This window comes from Peromyscus californicus, unplaced genomic scaffold (genome assembly GCF_007827085.1).
Source record: "Peromyscus californicus insignis strain IS unplaced genomic scaffold, ASM782708v3 Scaffold_22__1_contigs__length_63687245, whole genome shotgun sequence".
In the NCBI taxonomy this organism is placed as follows: domain Eukaryota; kingdom Metazoa; phylum Chordata; class Mammalia; order Rodentia; family Cricetidae; genus Peromyscus; species Peromyscus californicus.
Window position 1 is genome coordinate 54,784,220 of NW_026294525.1, and position 19,271 is coordinate 54,803,490.

The 19,271-nt window shown below is 41.1% G+C and overlaps 1 protein-coding gene across 7 annotated transcripts in view; it reads left to right on the forward strand.

The window, feature by feature from the left end:
• Lin28b (lin-28 homolog B) overlaps positions 1-10,353 on the forward strand; it is a 110,259-nt gene extending 99,906 nt beyond the window's left edge. For all 7 annotated transcript variants that reach the window (XM_052751394.1, XM_052751393.1, XM_052751398.1 and 4 more), the window contains one exon: positions 5,208-10,353. In XM_052751394.1, the coding sequence (XP_052607354.1) occupies positions 5,208-5,574 (367 nt within the window). In that variant the 3' untranslated portion in view covers positions 5,575-10,353. The remainder of the gene's footprint in view (positions 1-5,207) is intronic.
• Positions 10,354-19,271: the final 8,918 nt, after the last annotated feature.

Sequence of the window (19,271 nt, forward strand, 5' to 3'; positions counted from 1 at the left end):
CATTTGTTCTCTAGGAAGCTTTACCACCACTGATATTTTTGGAAATTAAAAATGAACTTTGTCAGAATGTTTTATTTAATTAGCATGCAGTGTTAGAAATTTGGATATGGACTGGAGAGATGGCTCACGTTGAGTGCTTGCTGGTCTTTGAGAGGACCTGGGTCTGATTCTAGCAGCCACATGGAGGCTGTCAACTATCTGTAACTCTAGTTTCAGGGGATCTGATGTTCTATTCTGGCCTCTTTGGACACCAAGCATACATGTGATATAGGCATGTATGCAGGCAAAACACTCATATACATAAAATGAAAAATTAAAAAGAAATTTGAATATAAAAACTAATGAAATGTAAAAGCAATTTTATTACGGGTTGTTTGAGAGAAGTTAGAAAATAAGTGTACTGATAAAGGGCCTCTCTGGTTGTGTAGTTTACTAAAATTTCATGACTCTTTTTGAACATTTGGAGACAGATCCTGTAGAGAACAAGTGAACCCCTGGACAGCAACTTAGGAGCCAGAGGGTGTTGGTACACGGTGGGCTTCTGAAAGTGCTCCCAACAAAAGCTCCCCCCCAGGCTTTTACTTCTCAGCTCTCTTGGCTTCTCTGACAAATGCTTCAACCCGTCCATTCCTCACCACTACCATGCTGGCTTGATTAACTGATAATGGAATTCAGAATCATGTTCCAACGTATTAGACAGAAAACTATTGATCTTTGAAATATTAGTATCATATCTCTCTCTCTCCATCTCTCTCTCTCTCCATCTCTCTCTGTGTCTCTGTCTCTGTGTGTGTGTGTGTGTGTGTGTGTGTGTGAGTGTGTGTGTGCGTGTGCATGCTTGTTGAGAATTGAATTCAGGACCTTGTGTGTGCTCACCCTCTGCCCTGTTTCTGGATCTTATTATATTAACTGGAATCAAAATCGCACAATGTAAAGCCCTTTAGAGGGCTTTCTGCAGTGCTTTCCAGTCTGACTTTAAGTCCCCATGGCCTCTCGTTTAGAGATTGTATTGCTTCTTCTCACCTTCCATTTTCGGAGTTTATTATGCCTTTCCTATCCCTCTTTTTCTCCAGACTTTGCCCTTCCTCTTCTGCTGCACTCTGCCCGTGCTCCCTGATAACAGCTCAGACAGGGATTTGAATTTCTTTGTAAATCCTTATCATTTCCAAACACTGGGAGCCATTCCAACATGGTTTCTCCATAATATTCTTAGACAGTCACCTGGGTGTCTATAGTATAACTACTCCCTGATTTTTTAAAAAATCACTTTTGGAGCCAAGGGAAAACATACAACTAACAAAGACTTTATAGTTATTGAAGTGTTGTTTACAAAAGAGCATTTTAATGTAATACTCCCAGTTTAGCTCAGCTCTAATCATTATGCCTGATACTTGGAAGTACAATTTATTGGGCTGGAGATGGCTTAGCAGTTAAGATCACTTGCTGACCTTTTAGAGGACCTGGGTTTTGTTCTCAGCACTCACATTAAGTGGCTCAGGACTGCCTGCAACTCTGGTTCCAGTGGATCTAACATCTTTGGCCTTTGTGGGCACCTGCACACACACATGGTGCACATAAACTAATACAGGCACACATAAATACACATAAATACAAGTCTTTTTGAAGATTTTATTTTTAGGTATGTATGTATGTATGTATATGTGTACTTACGTATGTATGTATGTATGTATGTGTCTATGCAAGTGAGTTCAGCTGCCAGTAGAGGCCACAAGTGTCCCATCCTTCTGGAGCTAGAGTCACAGAGGTTGTGAGCCCCCAAACATGGGGACCTGAACTTGTATCCTCTGTAAGAGCAGTACATGCTCTTAACCACTGACCTCTCTCTCCAGCCCGGTAAATTAATCTTTTCTAAAAGAAAAAAATACAATTTACTTATTCATTTATTTGATTAAAATAAATTTCTTAAGAGTAATAGTTACATCTAAATTCTGATTCCCAAATCAAAGTTTTCATTTTTTAAAAACAGAAATAACAGAAGTTTGGATATGCTTTCAACACATATATGTACATATACAATTGCTTATTTCATAATGCAGTGGAATAAATATTTTGAAAGGCTTAAGAGATCTGTGAAATTTTTGTTTGTTTAAGCCATCTTAGGGCTTCTGTTCCATCTCCTAATGGAATTCTCAATTAGAAATTTTAATCTTAATTTGGTAGTCTTAAAAATATTGACTGTTATTAATCTTCTATCTTTAAAATCTTCTAAATTATAGTAAGTAATACTTATAGAATGTGTGCTGCCTCATTGGAGTTAAAGTATCTATCAAATGATTCCACAAAGGACTTAATGTTCTAAAGTTAAATTGGACGTTTTTTGTTAACCTTTGTTTTTAGTGTATAAGAAAGTCTACTTGGTGCCATTGGCTCAGCATTTTATAGCATACTGAACAGAGATGATTTATTTGGTTTATTTTTTTAAACACTGCTGAGGATCTGTTCCAAGGTCTCCTGCATGCTAGACAGACAGATCGTTTTAATTTTCAGACCAGGCTGTTGGAATCTGCAGCAGTGTGACTAGTTTTCTTTGTGTAGTCCTTGATCATGACACTTTATGTCCTGTGTGTGTTAGGTCTGCAGCTGTGTGTGATATACTAACTATTTTGATACCCACATCGTAATATAAAATCCATTCTGATTAACAAAAACAAACTGATCTGGAGAAGTATAAAGTGTGAACAAAGAGGTCTAGACCCACGTATAGCATGTTTCACATGTGTGGCTATGGTATCATCTATGAGCTGAAATGCAGCTGAACATTAACATTTTTATGTCATTCCCTTGGGATGGATGGGTTTCATAATGGGCTGTGATCTGTGTCCTTAGTAAAAGCAATTGCTGTTGCTTAAATAGAAGAGGGAAATAAATACTGCTTCCCCCTTTTAAGGCTACACACACAAACAGTGCATGCTCATCATCCAGTGTGGAAGGTAGTGGGTCTAATGTTAACACATACCTGAGAAGTCCAACAGGTAAATATGCACATTGAAATGCAGGGAAACTAAAATTGTGTGTCTTTCTTTAAAGTATCTTTTACAATCAGGCACACAAAACATGATGATCTAAGACTCCATCTGTAAACATAGATCTGTAAACACCCAGGCCCTTGTTCAGTGAGTGAGCAGAATGGCTCCCTGAATTGAAGAAGGAAGTGCATATCCAATGACTGAAGCTGCTGTGCATGCAGGAGAAACAGCTCTGTTCCTGGAGTCTGCCTTCTATTTTCTGTCTTTGAAAAGGAACTCCTAGCTGTACTTTGACCTCAGGACATGAATATAATGAAAAAAAAAAAGATATCTTACAGGTGGGCAAAAGACAATTTTAATTTAAGAATTTTTCTACTCATTATAGAAGAAAAGTATGTGGGAAAGCAGTTGAGTAAGTGATGTGGTCATATTCATAGGTGATATTTTCCAGTCTGTTTTGAGGCCTGAATTTCAGGCTTTGGCTGGTAATTTTCATCATTTCCTTTTATCCTCTCAGGTCATGTGTGGGGTACTTGTATCTGAATGTGCTTGCTAATTTACTATGTTGTGTAAATTACTTTGAGCTGCAAGTAACTGGAACACTTTATTTCTTGACTTTTCTCTTTACTTTTGAAAATATGAGGTAGTTTATTAAGATAAATAAATGCCTATTGATTACTACAAAGAATAGAATCCCATCCTATCTGTTCTGTAAGATAATATTGACAGGTAGTTGAAGAGTTGGCTCAGCAGTTAAGAGCACTGGCTGCTCTTCCAGAGGTCGTAAGTTCAATTCCCAGCACCCACATGGTGGCTCACAACCATCTATAGTGAGATCTGATGCCCTTTTCTGGCATAAAGTCATACATACTTATATAGCATACATATACATTAAACAAACAAACAAACACTAATTGACAAATGGAGAAGCAGAGGATGGTTAACCTTCTGCTAATTTATAGCTGATTCTAGAAAATAAAATACTTAGTGTCTACATGCAGTGCTTGTTATGCTACTAATAATTAATTTGTCTTTGAAATGTAAAATAAGTTACTAAGCTTGGTGTTCTCAAACATACAAATAATTAGTTATATTTTTTGTTGTCATATGGTCTTAAATTACTTTTTACGTCTGTCACATATTTTGCTCTCATTTTTTAAAAAACACTGATTTATAATATGCTTTATAATGAGAATTATGGAATTATAAGTGTACTTGGAAAGTAATTTAATATAAAAACTTCTCAAAACAGTTGATTTGGAAACAAGTCAATGAGCAAATTCTATCTTTAAGACTTAGATCAAAACTTTAAAATACGAGTGCTTCCTTAGTGCCTCCATTTTTTGATAATTCCTTTTTATTTTTCACATACAAATAACAAGTAAGAACGAGGTTTATGCTTACTTCAAGTTAGGAACGTTTACTCATAGGGAAAGCTACTTTCTATAGGAGAAAAAGGCAACTTTTCCAGTCGCCAACAGCATCAGAGCAAACTGATTTGGTCTCCATCCTCGGAGACTTCTTTGCAGCATTGCTGTGGTTTGGACTCTCACTGTCTTGCCTCACACTGAGTGATTCATTAGATACCAGTTTTGTATTTGTTTTTATTTTATTAGACAGCGTAGGTATCAAATTTCCTGCAAAATTTTATATAACGGCAAAAATGTATCTCAGTTCTATTAGCTTCTGTCGATAAACTAATAAACACTGAAGTCTTTAAGTCCTAAAACTCAATTCAGGCTACAATTTTCCTAAATGTTGAGCAAGTTTAGTCCTACCATGACGAACAGCTATATTTTGTACTCAATTTTGAAGCCAGCTGGTGGAGTTTTGGTTTATTGTTGACTGCCATCTAGTGGGTTAAACTGTTCTCTCACGATAGCCCATGACATTTGAGTGACTCATTTCTTTATGGAAATACCGTGTTTGGGTGTCTTTTTTTTTTTTTTTTTTTTTTTTGCTGGTTATTGTGTTTCACACAACTAATTTATAAAGTGGCTGGAGCATTTTGGTGATGGTAATCCTCGAAGCAATCAGTATAAACAGTGTAAATAGTACATATAAAGAAGTCACATTAAAATAAACTGATCTCATTGACAGCTTTTGAACTTCTGTAATTAAAATTGATATCTCTGTAAATTGTTTTAATAATCACTGGTTTTTTTCATTAGTTATACACTCTACCTACTTTTAAGATGTTTCTCTCCTATTTCTTTGCAGATGCTACAACTGTGGTGGCCTTGACCATCATGCTAAAGAATGTAGTCTACCTCCGCAGCCAAAGAAGTGCCATTACTGTCAGAGCATCATGCACATGGTGGCCAACTGCCCACACAGAATCGTCGCCCAGCTGCCCCCCGGTTCCCAGGGGAGACAGGAGGCAGAGTGCCAGCCGTGCACCTCTGCTTCACCGAGGGAAGGGGGAGGAGGGCGTGGCTGCACACCACCCTTTGCTCAGGAGGCCAGGTCAGAGACGGCAGAGCTGTCAGGCTGGTCACCCCAAGAAGCGTCTTCTGCGAAGGCCTTTGTGGCACCAGAAGAGCAAAACAAAAAGGGGCCTTCGATTCAAAAACGGAAAAAAACTTAATACTTGTCAGCGTTTTCTTCACCCGGTTGGGAAGTCTACCTCACGCAAGCACACGGAATAGTATTCCAGAGAGCAGCTGACCGCCATTTTAACTACTGTTGAGGAACTGTGGATTTTTTAATCAGACAAATCACTCTTAAGCAAATGACATTGAAGCAGGGTGTCATGTTTTATAGAACTGAGATACTACATATAGTATGTGCACAAGTGAGAGGGGAGACTTGAGGCTGTACGTGTGTGTGAGGATTTCACATAGGAACGCAGGCATATACATATATACATATACACATACAGACATGTATGTATGTGCCTGTCTTTATACATGTATGTATGGAGATATAAGCACATACTCTCCCTCAGATAATTGAGCATCTCCAAGCATTGAAAGTCCATGTGAAACATTTGAGGTGGTTTCAGAATTAACCCTTGGAATTTTTCCTAAATACTACTTCTTTTATATTACCTAAAAATAACCTCCTGATGGTTACCTTTCATGTGAACCAAAGCATGTTTCAGATCCCAGACTGCCAGTCAAATGGTACTAAAGGTTTTGGGGATACTCGATGCCTCCAGAGTCTGGATTCATCATTGTGTCCTGGTGCTGATGGAGTGTTTTGCTATTGTTATTTTCTGCCTTCTCCTGTTCGAAGGTGGTAACCTAACTTTAATGCCTCTGACTGCCGTAAGCTTTTAATTTTTAGCTACGTAACAACTCCAGAAAAGACAATGAATGTGAAGTTTCTGGGCTGATATTTCACTGCTTTTTGTTTTGATTGTAACTTACATGCCTATTAAGAAAAATGAAGGGGAAGGTAATGTATAAATATCATGGTATGATCCTTTTCAGTGGTGTTTTGGTACCAGCTCTTTTACATGTTTCTGAGGTGTTTAAGGGACCATGGCAACAGAAGCCTTCTTTGACTAAGCAGCTTCTGAACCATCACTTAGAACGGGAAGGTCTCCTTACTTGCTACTGAAGCCTTCGAGGAAAACTAAATATTTGGGTATAGTTTGGTGACTGTTTTTATTCCCCCCATAGAGTCCTCAGACATGTTTCTAAAACAAACAATAGCACCATAAAAATGAATAAAATAGTGGGGCTTAGAGTGAAAAGTAAGTAGATGCTCACAATTGCCCAACAGATACAGCCCAGGATTGATACTAAAAGAACAGTGTTTGGTGGCAGGCAGCTAGCATGATGAGCTGGGAGCAGTTACCAAATCCCTCCCTGCCATGTGGCTAGGAATACTTTATGTTATAACACTGATGGCAGTTACCTTGAATGTAGAAGATGAAGTAACCTAAGTTAGGGATTCAGGATGAGCATTCAGGGCTACTAGTAATCTTCTCAGATGAAGTCTCAGTTTGCTAACAGATTGGCTAGGGACTGATCGTAATATAGGTCTGTTTTCCATCATGTTAAAAAAAAAATAGAGTTAGCCTGGTTCTAAATGTGAAGAGCAAACTTTTGAAACATCTCCAAGAAGGTACCAAGGAATTGCAGTGAATAATTTTGGCAATAAATATAGTTTTATATGGGCCTGTTGGTATAAGCTCAGATAATCAAACAAGAAAGCATCATGACTCAAATGAGATGCATTCTACTGAGGAATTCCTTCCTCCTGTATGCCAGTCTTTTCCAGGTTAGCTTGACTCTTTTGACAGTATTTATGAGAATTTCCATAGTGTTTTATTGATGTATCATTGTGCTGTAATGCAGAGCTTACTGTTGACGATATTGAATGTGATGTAGCCATAGAGAAGTACTGCCTTGCCTTACGTGAGGATTTCAAGCTTATTTAAATTATGTAGACAAATCAAAGTGTCACCCAAATATAATGAACAAAGTAACAGTTGTACAAGCAAAATATGATAGGTCACTTTGAAAGTTCAAACCAAAGTTCCTTGACTATAGAAATAGGAAACTATGGACTTGAAAATTGGACATTCTGTTTACATATAAAAATTCAGAGCTGAGATCATTTTTAAAAATGAAAATAGAAAATTCTGAAACACTTGACTATGGACCTTATGGGTGCAGTTGACATTTTTCGGCATCTGACCAGACGGAATTACTAAGAGCACATACCAAACCTATCTTATGATTAAAAGTTGGGGTTTATTTTTTATATGAATATATTGTCATTATTACATGCTCAGGACAAAGAATTTTGCTCAGGGAACCTACAATATAATGTTTTTATTGTTTTTTTACAGACTAGTCTATAGTCCTGCTTACTCAAAACAAGCCAAATAAATTAGGTCTTTATGTACGTACATGTACTTGTTGGTAACTACCTCTGAGTTTGACATTGATCATAATTCTGAATATCAGATGTTGGTCCTCCTGTTTTTATTTCATGTGAAAAACCTTGTAAAGCAAAACTCTTCCACTCCTTGCAGATGTGAATCCACTGATATGAGCACTTTGCTCATTCACATGAGTGAAACATTCCGTTTACAGCACATGGCTACCTCCTAGCTCCTACATAGCACACCTTGATGCTGTTGCAGCCTTGTAGGCTGCTGGTAATTCTCTGGTACAGACACTTTTAATCTGTAGCATAGATAGGCATTTACAACTGCATGTTTCTGGAAAATGCCTTTGAATAATAGGACTTCTCATGTTAGATAGCAAAGTCTCCAAGCATTTCCTTAAAGTTATCATGTATTGAGTTTAAGGAAGTATAGGCACTCTTTATCCTAAGCAAAACCACACAGAAATAATCTTGACAATAGCTCTGTTGCCCAGAGGTGGGGGCAGGAGGGCTAACAGAAGCAAACGTGGTGTTTGTAATTTGCTGACAAGTGAATAAAGACTCCTACCCCCTCCACTTGTATCTTTGCTGTCTTGGTGGCGAAGCACACTGCAGCCTCCAAGCCCCAGGCACATAACCAACCAGCACCAGCTGCCGTGGAGGGAACGAAGAGGGCAGGGCCACTGCCAGCCAGGAGGGAAGGGTCTGGGGAGCACCATTTTTTCAGGGGTTCCTAACAGTGCAGCGATGGTCTATGAATTGAGCCACCTTTTGACCCCCTGTCATGTCAACACAAATGTAATTTCTAAAAATGGTGCACTACCAGCCTTTTAGCCTGTGAACTACTCATTCTCTACACAGCAGGTCATAGTGGAGACATTTTTATACTTGCATTTCTATTCTTTGGATGTATTTTTACAAATGAAAGATTTGGGAAGATTTTTATCTGCTTATAACGTGGAAATTTTAGTGTGCAATCTAAAGGAAAAGATAAAGACATCACATTATTAGCATCAGTCCACCTCCCAAATATAGGATGTTTTTATTGCCAATTATTTTTGTACTCCGGCTCAGATTGATTCTGCACCAGTGCAGGCCTGAGTTGCCGCTGGCTGTATGTAGTGTGTGAATAGAAGCCCCCAAGTGTTAATAGACTGTGTAACATTCACTGTAAGATGAATTAGCCAGGATGTGGGGATCTCATTAGGTCTTAAAGTTAATTTAAATTAATTTATCTGTTCTCTCTAAGAAATGTTTATCTTAAAATATATATGTAATTTCACCTTTGGTATAAGATCCAGGAAACTATGTGCAAGTGCAGCTGTGCCGACTTTACTTTTCTAGATGTCTTAATGAGATTTATTTGTTTTAGAAAAAGAACAACTTGTTGAAAGCATCCAGTTCTGTCTTACATACTGTCAACAGCCTCTTCAAGATGTGCCTGTGTGAGTTGTGACCTAGTTGTTCATTAGCGTGATAGGGTGACCTATGGCTCATTGTGGATCTTTATGCTTGGAGCAATGTACTGTACTGTAAGAAAGTATTCCAATATTTAATATGCCTGTGGCTTACCCCTTGTCAGTTCCCAGCTTGAAAAGGATGGTGTGGACTACCTCGTCAGTCAGTGTTTATCAGCCACAGGCACCTACCACCAAGCTGGCTTTAATTAGTGTGTGTGTGGTTTTGTGGTGTTAACAACTCTAGCCATATAAAGACCAAAGTGAACCCTGATTTCTATATGTCTTTAATACAGTGTTTTATCTAGTATTTTAAAATTATTTGTAGTTGATTGCCTCATAGTCCATTTTGATTCTTGTTGTTTACAAGTGAAACATTTTAGAAATACACTTGAGCTGTCGTTACAAAGAACAAAAGAGGAGTTGATATTAGAGTGGTACACTGCATTCCTTCACCTCGATGAACTCATCTGCAGACTTGAGCATAGTACTGTCTTTTCATGCTGAATGTCTTACTCTGTTAGCTGTCGATGTCTTGAGGTTTAAAATTACATGATAGAAAATAAAAGATACAATGTTGGCATTTATGATGGGTTTGAAGATACTCTGTGTTGATTTCTATGATTGGGAAATTAAGTAAATGGATAGAGGCCCTTTAGGAGGTATTTACGCCAAGGTGGGAATGAGTTAAAGGTTTCAGCGTGGTCTGCTAGTGGTGGTAACATGGAAGGTTTTTCTTTTGGAGCTTGTCTTCATCAGGATTGTCCAGTATTATCATCAAGCCAAGTGAGATTGTACAAACTTGTTAATTAAGACACATCCTTTGTGTGGTCAGAAAGAATGTCATGAAGCTTATAAAAACCTTTTGGAAAAATCATTTTAAAATTTTCTTAACAGGTTTTTCCTAATTATGAAGGATTTGGAAGGAAGAAACTAGAACCAGACATTTCCAGTGTTAGTGTCAATTGACCAGATGTGTGCAGTGGTGATGCACTGTCAAAATCAATGGGTGAAACTGTTCTGTACACTGCCCAGTCTCACAATTAAACTCATTTTCCACTCGATTCCTGGATGGTTGACTTTTATTATGATTTATTGTTGTTCTATGACCCCTGCATTATTTATATTTATAAAGACATCTTTTAAATTATGTGTTTGTGGGTATGCATGGAGATCAGAGGCGTTGGATCCCTTGGAGCTGGAGTTACAGGGGTTGTGAGCCTCCTGACGTGGATGCTGGCAACAGCTCAGGTTCTCTGCAGGAGCAGTACTCAGGCTCATTCAGGACCAGTGAACCTGCCCTCCGCCCATGGTTTTCTGTTTTGTTGATTAATTGAACCTTACCCATTGGAAGTAACTATTAAAGCTCCATAGTTGAAGCCACTCCTGTGCTCATGATCAGTGGACAGAATAACACTTCTTAGGCCATGAAGAACTTTCTGTTGTACAAAGGTTTTTGTTTAAAAATGTAGTATTGTATTTTAGAAAATCTGAAAAATGTTTTTTGAAAAAGAATATAGGTGATGGAAAGACAGCTCAGTAGTTAAGAGCACTGACCTGAGTTTAGTTTCCAGCACCTACATGGTGGCTTACAACCATCTGTTAACTCCAGTTCCAGGGGATCAAGTGCCCTCCTCGGTCCTCTGTGAGTGCTAGGTACAAACAAGGTACACATACACATACTGAAGGAAAAAAAAAAACAACAACAACCTTACGTAAAAATAATTATTAAAAAAGAAAAATATGAAATAAAATATATAATACCATTACATGCAAATAACTATTAGTACTTTTATTGGTTTTAAAATGTGAAAAACTTCTATGATCTAGAATAACCAATTAACAGTTTTGTTAATTTTCTTATGTTAGGTGTGCATGTATACACACACGAGGGTCTACATATCTACAGATGTGCATGTATACACACATGAGGGTCTACATATCTACAGATGTGCATGTATACACACATGGGGGGTCTACATATCTACAGATGTGCATGTATACACACACGAGGGTCTACATATCTACAGATGTGCATGTATACACACACATGAGGGTCTACATATCTACAGATGTGCATGTATACACACACATGGGGTTTTACATATCTACAGATGTGCATGTACACACACATGAGGGTCTACATATCTACAGATGTGCATGTATACACACATGAGGGTCTACTTATCTACAGATGTGCATGTATACACACATGAGGGTCTACATATCTACAGATGTGCATGTATACACACACATGGGGTTTTACATATCTACAGATGTACACGTATACTCACCTCTGGGGTTCTACATACGTACATTAGACAAAGTTTGGAGCTTGACATTTGACATTTACTTGGCATTAGATGTAGTTTGGAGTTTTTCTTCAACATTTGTCATACCTTGTTTTGTTGTTCAGATAAAATTTGTTCAAGGGACTGGAGAGGTGGACGGCTCAACAGTGAAGAACACTGACTACTCTCCAGAGGACCTGGGTTTGATTCCCAGAATTCACATGATGTCTCACAACCATTTTATATATACTTTTAAAAAATGCTGTTTTTATTTATGTGTATGAGTGTTTTGCTTATAGTATGTATGCTTACCTTGTTTGTGCCTGGCACCCTCGGGAGACATAAGAGGGCACTGGATGCCCTGGAACTGGAGTTCTAGATGGGCTGTGAGCCACCACATGGGTGCTGGGAACCACACCTAGGTCTTCCACAGGAGCAGCCAGTGCTCTTAACCACTAAGCCATTTCCAGCTCCAGTGCATCCTAATCTCTTTTGGCCTCTACAGGTACCAGGCACACAACCAGGCAAAACACCCATACACATAAAATTTAAACAAATTGTTCAGAAATACCACTTTTGATGAATGTACATTTCGTTTGAAGTTGAGCACTGTCAGGTACATTTGGAGGAAGGGGAATACCAGACAAGAAATATTGTAAAAAAGACCAAAACCACAGTTGAGCAGTTCACATCTAGGTAGTGAGTGAGAAAATCAACTGTGTACCTGGCGGCTGGCTCACTGGGTGCCTGCACTGGAGGCAGCTGGTGTGACCAGGGGCGTGAGGACATCTCCTGATCCAGCGCCCCCTTTGTTAGCTCCCTCAGAGCACTTCCTATTCTCCAGGTGCTTTGGGAATAGCGGACCGAAGAGGAAGTAGAGGAATAAGGAATTCAGGGCTGCCTGCCACAAGAGCACATTTGAAAGACAAACCACAGAGAAGGAGGCTTCTAGGGAAGAAAGCTCCCAAAATCTTCATAGCGATTCTTTTTTAAAATGACTGCATTTATTATACAGGGAGGGGGTGCCAGGATACACACATGGGAGGCACAGGAGTTTGTTCTCCCCATCACTCAGGTCACCTCTGAGCTATCTCCCTCATCCCGTATAGATGGTTTTTTTTAAGCCAGTGACTAAATCTTAAGACTTAGAAGAACTAAGCCAGGTGGTGGTGGCATGTGCCTTTAATCCCAGCATTTGGGAGGCAGAGGCAGGTGAGTCTCTGTGAGTTTAAGACCAGCCTGGTCTACAAAGCGAGCTCCAAGACAGCCAGGACTGTTACACAGAGAAACCCTGTCTCAAACAAACAAACAAACAAACAAACAGCAAACAAAAAGTCTTAGAAGAACTGGAAAGATGGCCCAGCGGTCAGGAGCACTTGCTGCTTTTCCAGAGGACTCTGGTTTCCAGCACCCAGGTCAGGTGACTCACAACCATCTGTACTCTAGCTCCAAGGGATTCGATAGCCTTTTCTGGCCTCTGCAGGCACCACCCCTACATACACATAAATAGGAATAGGATACATTAAAATAAATAAGAATTACACTGAGGAATAAACACAAGAGAAATGATACCAAACTTACAATGTCTGAAGATCATTCAGCAGATGAGGTTAACAGGCTAGAAACAAGAAGGTTAAGTGCACAGGAAGATGGGTCGGTAGGATGGATCCGGATGCTAGGGAAAATTGAACGGCGCAGTGTACATGAAACCACCTAGCAGAAGCTTGGAAGAGCAGCACAAGCGTTTATTTGAAATGGGAGTACAAAGAAAAATAAATACAATGGAATCACTAGAAAACAAGCATTGAGAGTTTTCAAGATTGGGGCTGGAAAGATGGTTCAGTGGCTAAGATCGCGGGCTGCTCTTTAAGAGGACTCAAGTTCGAGTCTCAGCACCACGTCAAGGCTCACAACCACCTGCACCCCAGGCCCTCTTCTGGCCTTGCTTTTTTTTTCACTTTTATTTCATTATGGGAAAATTAGATGAAAGAGAACTACTGAATGTGGCAACGGTAAGTTGCTGCATCCCATGTGTTTCCTCATCACAGTTTGCCTCGCCGTTCGTTGCTGAGCTGTTGGCTACAAGCTCACTGGGCCTGTGTGCTTTGCTATCCTGAATACGGATGTCTCTTCCAAATCCTCACTGTGCACTGGAACTCCAGTGGCTCTAAGAACAAAAGAAAGAGGGCAGCCCCACAGCAAGAGAAAACGCCCTTTGCTTCCTTTTCACAGGTCAGGACCTTCTGCCTCAGTCCCCAGCAGGCCTGTGAGGGAAGGCAGGAGGGCACGAGAGCAGCTGTGTCACACGGGGCCAGTTTCACAGGAGGGTGGAGGGGCTTCTCACCTCTGGGTGAAGTAGCCAGCATGTGGAGTGGGAGGGCGGACAGAGGGAACTATCAGAATCTGTGTGTGTTGATTCCTAGAAATGAGTAACTGGTGTCTGAATGAAGTTCTCCAGACATGACCAAAAAGTAAGTGCTCTGCACAGTCTGAACTTTTATTAGAAATGTGCGACCAGACTGTGGCACCTCTCAGCTGATGTAGAAAAGCATGGCCACCCTGTCTGTCCTCTCCGGGGAGCTACTCTAGGGCAAATACGATGATGTGATGTGTATGTGACAGAAGAATTTGATAAAATGGGCAGGCCAACACGCTCCTGTAATTAATGTTGGTTGTCTAGCGGGAAGACCAGAAGCCTGGGTCCTGTGAGCGCAGAGGCTGTGTTCACAGTCTGTGCTGCTCTGCGCTTCTGGTGCACTGTGCGAACGGTCAGTCTACATGGACTCGCGCGTCAAGCGCTAACAGAAATCAAGGAAGCCAGGCCTATCTGAAGGCTGAAACCTGAGCATATATGCTTGATACATTATCCATTGCAAGTTCCTAGAGCCTCCCTCCAGTCCCCTGCCTCACCATAGAACAAAAGCAAACAAGCAATAGCCTATGAGCCACATTCACAATCCTTAGAGATCCCGTTTCTCAGAAGCACACACTAGTAACCCACACTGTTTGCAATTAGTAATTATTCCCAAGTGGAACCCATTCCCCGTGAAGCTTTTTTCTTTTTTCTTCATTTGGTTTTTTGAGACACAGTTTCTCTGCTTAGCCCTAGCTATCCTGGAACTCACTCTTGTAGACCAGGCTGACCTCTGCCTGTGCCTCCTGATTGTCCTGATTGCTGGGATTAAAAGCGTGAGCCACTACCATCCGGCATGAAGCTTTTCTGGAGGGAGTATGGTATATGACCTAAACCATGCCACACAGAAAAGTGTATCTCAATGCAGTCCATTGACAGTAGGTCTCTGGAAGTGTAAAAGTGCCTGCGGAGTGGGGGATGGACAGAAGTTGGTCAGTGGTATTTAGATAGCATGAGGAATTCTGCTACACTGTCCCACAGTAGGGTGCCTGGAGGTAACCATTTAGGCTGTATATCTCAGGCCATGAGATGGCTCAGCTCGGGCCTCACATGGTGGAAAGAGAACTGACTCACACAGGTTGTCCTCTGACCTCCACATGTGGGCAGTTGCACTCCTCAGCACACAAAATAAATAAAAATTGTTATAAAAATAATTTAAAATATTAACACAGTGCACACGTGCAACAGATCATACAGATAAAAGTACATTTTAAAATAATTTATTTTGCCGGGCGGTGGTGGCGCACGCCTTTAATCCCAGCACTCGGGAGGCAGAGGCAGGCGGATCCCTGTGAGTTCGAGGTCAGCCTGGTCTCCAAAGTGAGTTCCAGGAAAGGCGCAAAGCTACACAGAGAAACCCTGTCTCGAAAAATCAAATAATAATAATAATAATAATAATAATAATAATAATTTCTTTTAACTAAAAAGTTTTGACTTTTAAGAAACTGTAGAAAGGCTGTGTGTGGTGGTGTATGCCTTAAATCCAAGCACTCAGGAAGCTGAGGCAGGAGGCTGAAGGCCAGCCTGGGGTGACTAGCAAAACCTGTCTCAAAAGAAAAAGATGAGGGTAGGAGGAAAGGGAGTGGGGGTGAGGGAAAAAGGAAAGAGAGAAAGAAAGGGAAGGAGGGAGAGTGGGTGTCTGGAGATGCACGTTCTGACCGGAGGCCACGCTGTACCGCAGTGCCACCAGCAGAGGGCGCACTTACCACACTCTCCAAAGTGATTCTTTATATCACCTCAGCTACCATTTGAATATAGAAATATTTCATATTACTAATAAACTTGTCCATGACATTTTCTCCTTATTATCTGGCAAAATTTTGTTCTAGAACCCCAGAAAATGTTCAAAATGTTCCTACATAAAACAGGAAAAAAACCCACCAAAACTCTGTAATCTGCCACATACTTTACGCAGCATTATATGACTTAGAATGCCTAGCACAAAGCAAATGCTGTGTAAAAAGCCATTCCACTGTGTCGGGGGTCTGATGAAATATGGGAAAGCCTTCACATGTTCAATAGAGACATAATTTCCTCCACTTTAGAAAAACTGAGACAGGGTCTCACTATGTAGCTGCTTGGTTTGGGAACCCACTGTAGATCAGACTTGCCTCTGCCTCCCAAGTATTAGGATTAAGGGCATGCACCACCACATTCAAGATTGGCTTACTCCATAGACACGGATGCCAACTACAACCAGTCATGGTGTGCGTGAATCCCTGACGGCAAAGGGTAACAAGCAAGAGCACACTGGACTTCACAGGGGACACAAATGGCGGCAGAGATGTAACTGCTTACTGTGACGAGCCCACTGGAGGGGAAACGCAGGCATGGCGGACAGTGGACGGCCAATGTGCTCTGGCCTAGGCGTAGGGTAGAAGAAACTAGATGTAGGAAGGGCCTTGATGGCTGTGTTAACAATATCAGCTTTGGGTAACTGACTGGAAAGATGGCTTGACGTTAAAAGCACTGACTGCTTTCCCAGAGGACCTGGGTTCAATCCCCAGCAAGCACATGGGCAGCTCACAACTGTAATTCCAGTCCCAGGGGACCTGACATCCTCTTCTGACCTCTCTGCAGGCACCAGGTATGTACATGTACACACAAAAATAAATAATTAAAAGAAACCATTAGCTTTTTTCTGCAGGCTCTATCAGAACAGTTTTTATCTCAGCTTGCAAATTTTCCAATTACTTTGATGCCAGGACCTGCAAGGCTCAGGGACTGGCCTGACTGGATGACAATGAAGGACAGACACACAGACATGGACAGAGGAACTGAGGGTTGTGTTTCCCGTGTGCTCTGATGGAGACACAGCAGCAGCAAGCTTGGAGGTTAGCTAGTTTATTTTATATATTTGAATAAAGGAAGTGGGTTTACTGTAGTCAGCTGAACGAGGAGCAGGTCTGTGGTACATAGTGAACAGGGAGCAGGTCTGCGGTACACAGTGAACAGGGAGCAGGTCTGTGGTACAGAGGGAACAGGGAGCAGGTCTGCGGTACACAGTGAACAGGGAGCAGGTCTGTGGTACACAGTGAACAGGGAGCAGGTCTGTGGTACACAGTGAACAGGGAGCAGGTCTGTGGTACACAGTGAACAGGGAGGAGGCAGCTTTATAGTCTCCTCAGGAGGTGTCTATAGGGAAACAGTGTCAGGCTGCAGTCATCCAGGAGGAAGCTGTGGCTGACAGTTGCTATATACACTGGTCAATCCTTTGTAAACACTTGTACTTGCACCAGGGAAAGCTTTGCAAATTTCCATGGGCCTGAAGCACTGGGGTTCCTGACAAGACTATGTGAATGTCAACAATATACATTCACTCAGTACTTAATCTGCTCCCTACACTTTGACAGCAGCACTGACGTTAACTGCATGAGCCTAGGCTTGTTCTGATACAGGAGATGGCAGAGTAGAGAATTAAGATATTTATTATTTTGCTAAGAATAAACCTGGGGCTGGAGAAATGACCCAGTAGTTAAGAGCACTGGCTGCTCTTGCAGAGGACCCGGGTCCAGTTCTCTGTATCCACAGGGTTCAGAACTGTCTGTAACTCACTCAGTTCCAGGGGATTTAATACCCTTTTCTGTCCTCTGTGGGCACCAGGCATGCACATGGTGCACACATGCAGACCAACACTCATATAATAAAATCAACTTTTAAAAAACCTTGGAGACATGGTGAAATAAATTGTGGGTTTCTAAGAACAAAATGTCCTCAGTCTCAGGGCAGGTGCAGGGGCCTCTGACTCTTTCAGGAGACCTCTGAACTGTCAGACCTTTTGAAACTAGAAGGGATGCTCAGATGTGAATCTCTGTCCCGGAAGAGAAAGTGCAAAGGCTTTGGGGTTGTATCCAGTCAACTGTTGACATGCCTTGCAACATCCTCTTATCCTGGCCAGAGTGAAGACAGCAGACCTGGGTCACTTCATAAAACAAAACCAACCCAATAGCACTACCTCTCAGGGCTCCTTAGCAGAGGGGCTAAGGAGTTAACTAGGCCAAACCCTGCTCTTGAGCATAAGAGGCATGGAACAGAAAATACACACATTTTTTTCTAAGAAAAAAATTTATTGGATCAAATGGCAATGTATGAAGTTAATTTGAACAATAACACTATACTCAGACATACACCTTCAATATAAAATGAATGTTAAAATAAATGGCACCTGAAGCTTCCTGTAACATGTCTGCATAAAGCATTCATGAAATGCTTCATCTCAAAACTAGCTCGCAAGTTTAACAGAAAACCCATAAATGGCACTTACCATCAGTTTCCTTACATTACAACACCTACACTATGTCGTAATCCCCCAGGTATTATGAGGGGCTGTGATAATAAAAGCATGGCTGCTGCCGGCTGCTGTCCTATGGGTGGAGAGCTGAAGCACAGAGCTGTTGACCCTGGAGATGGAGCGGAGGAGGGGGGAGCTCCATCACTCTGGTTTGGTGACAGGAAAGTAGGGAACCAGGGAAGGCAAAGGAAACAAGCACAGCAGGGTCAAAGGTCTCCACAGAGCAGTTGTAGAAATGAAAACAAATGGATTCAAATCAAAACTGCACCCTTGGAGCGGCACCCCAGGGATCTGTGGGGAGGCCAAGCCCTAAGGGCGGACTGGGAGGCTGAGAGCCACCACCTAGCACGGAACCTTTCCTGGAGGGCGTGCCTCAACCTGAGTACACTGGAAACACAGAAGTATGCAGGTCCCACCAGCTTTTCCTAAAGACGGTTCCAGTATCCAAATGTGTGTTTAGGGCCCTAATGGGATCAGGAGGCAGAGACTGATGTTGGAGTTAAAAAAAGAAAAAACAAAAAAACACCAACTCTTCAGACACCAGAGAGCCTCTGACACACAGGGAGTAGTCACCCCAGAGAGCCTCTGACACAGGGAGAGTAGCCGAAGACAAATGGTGCCCAACGGTTAGCGTGTAACAGGGTGACAGGGAGAATCAGGGCTTCAGAAAGCACTAGAAGGTAGCATAGCACCCATTATGACTAATATAAGATAGAGAAATTTAACTGCAGATCTGTAGTATATCTGTGCTGTTTTATAAATATAAATGTTTTGAGGGCTTTCAAAATATTCTAAATGACAAATACATTTTGGTATAAATATTATATTAGGGTCATACAACATTTAAACATAGATCAGGGATATAGATAAGACTAATTTCTGCAGAGCATTTTCTGAACATTGATCTCAGAGCTGACTGAATTCTAACATCAGAGGAAGCATCTTTTTGGAGACTGGTACAAACATCCTTTAATCTATTAATTTATG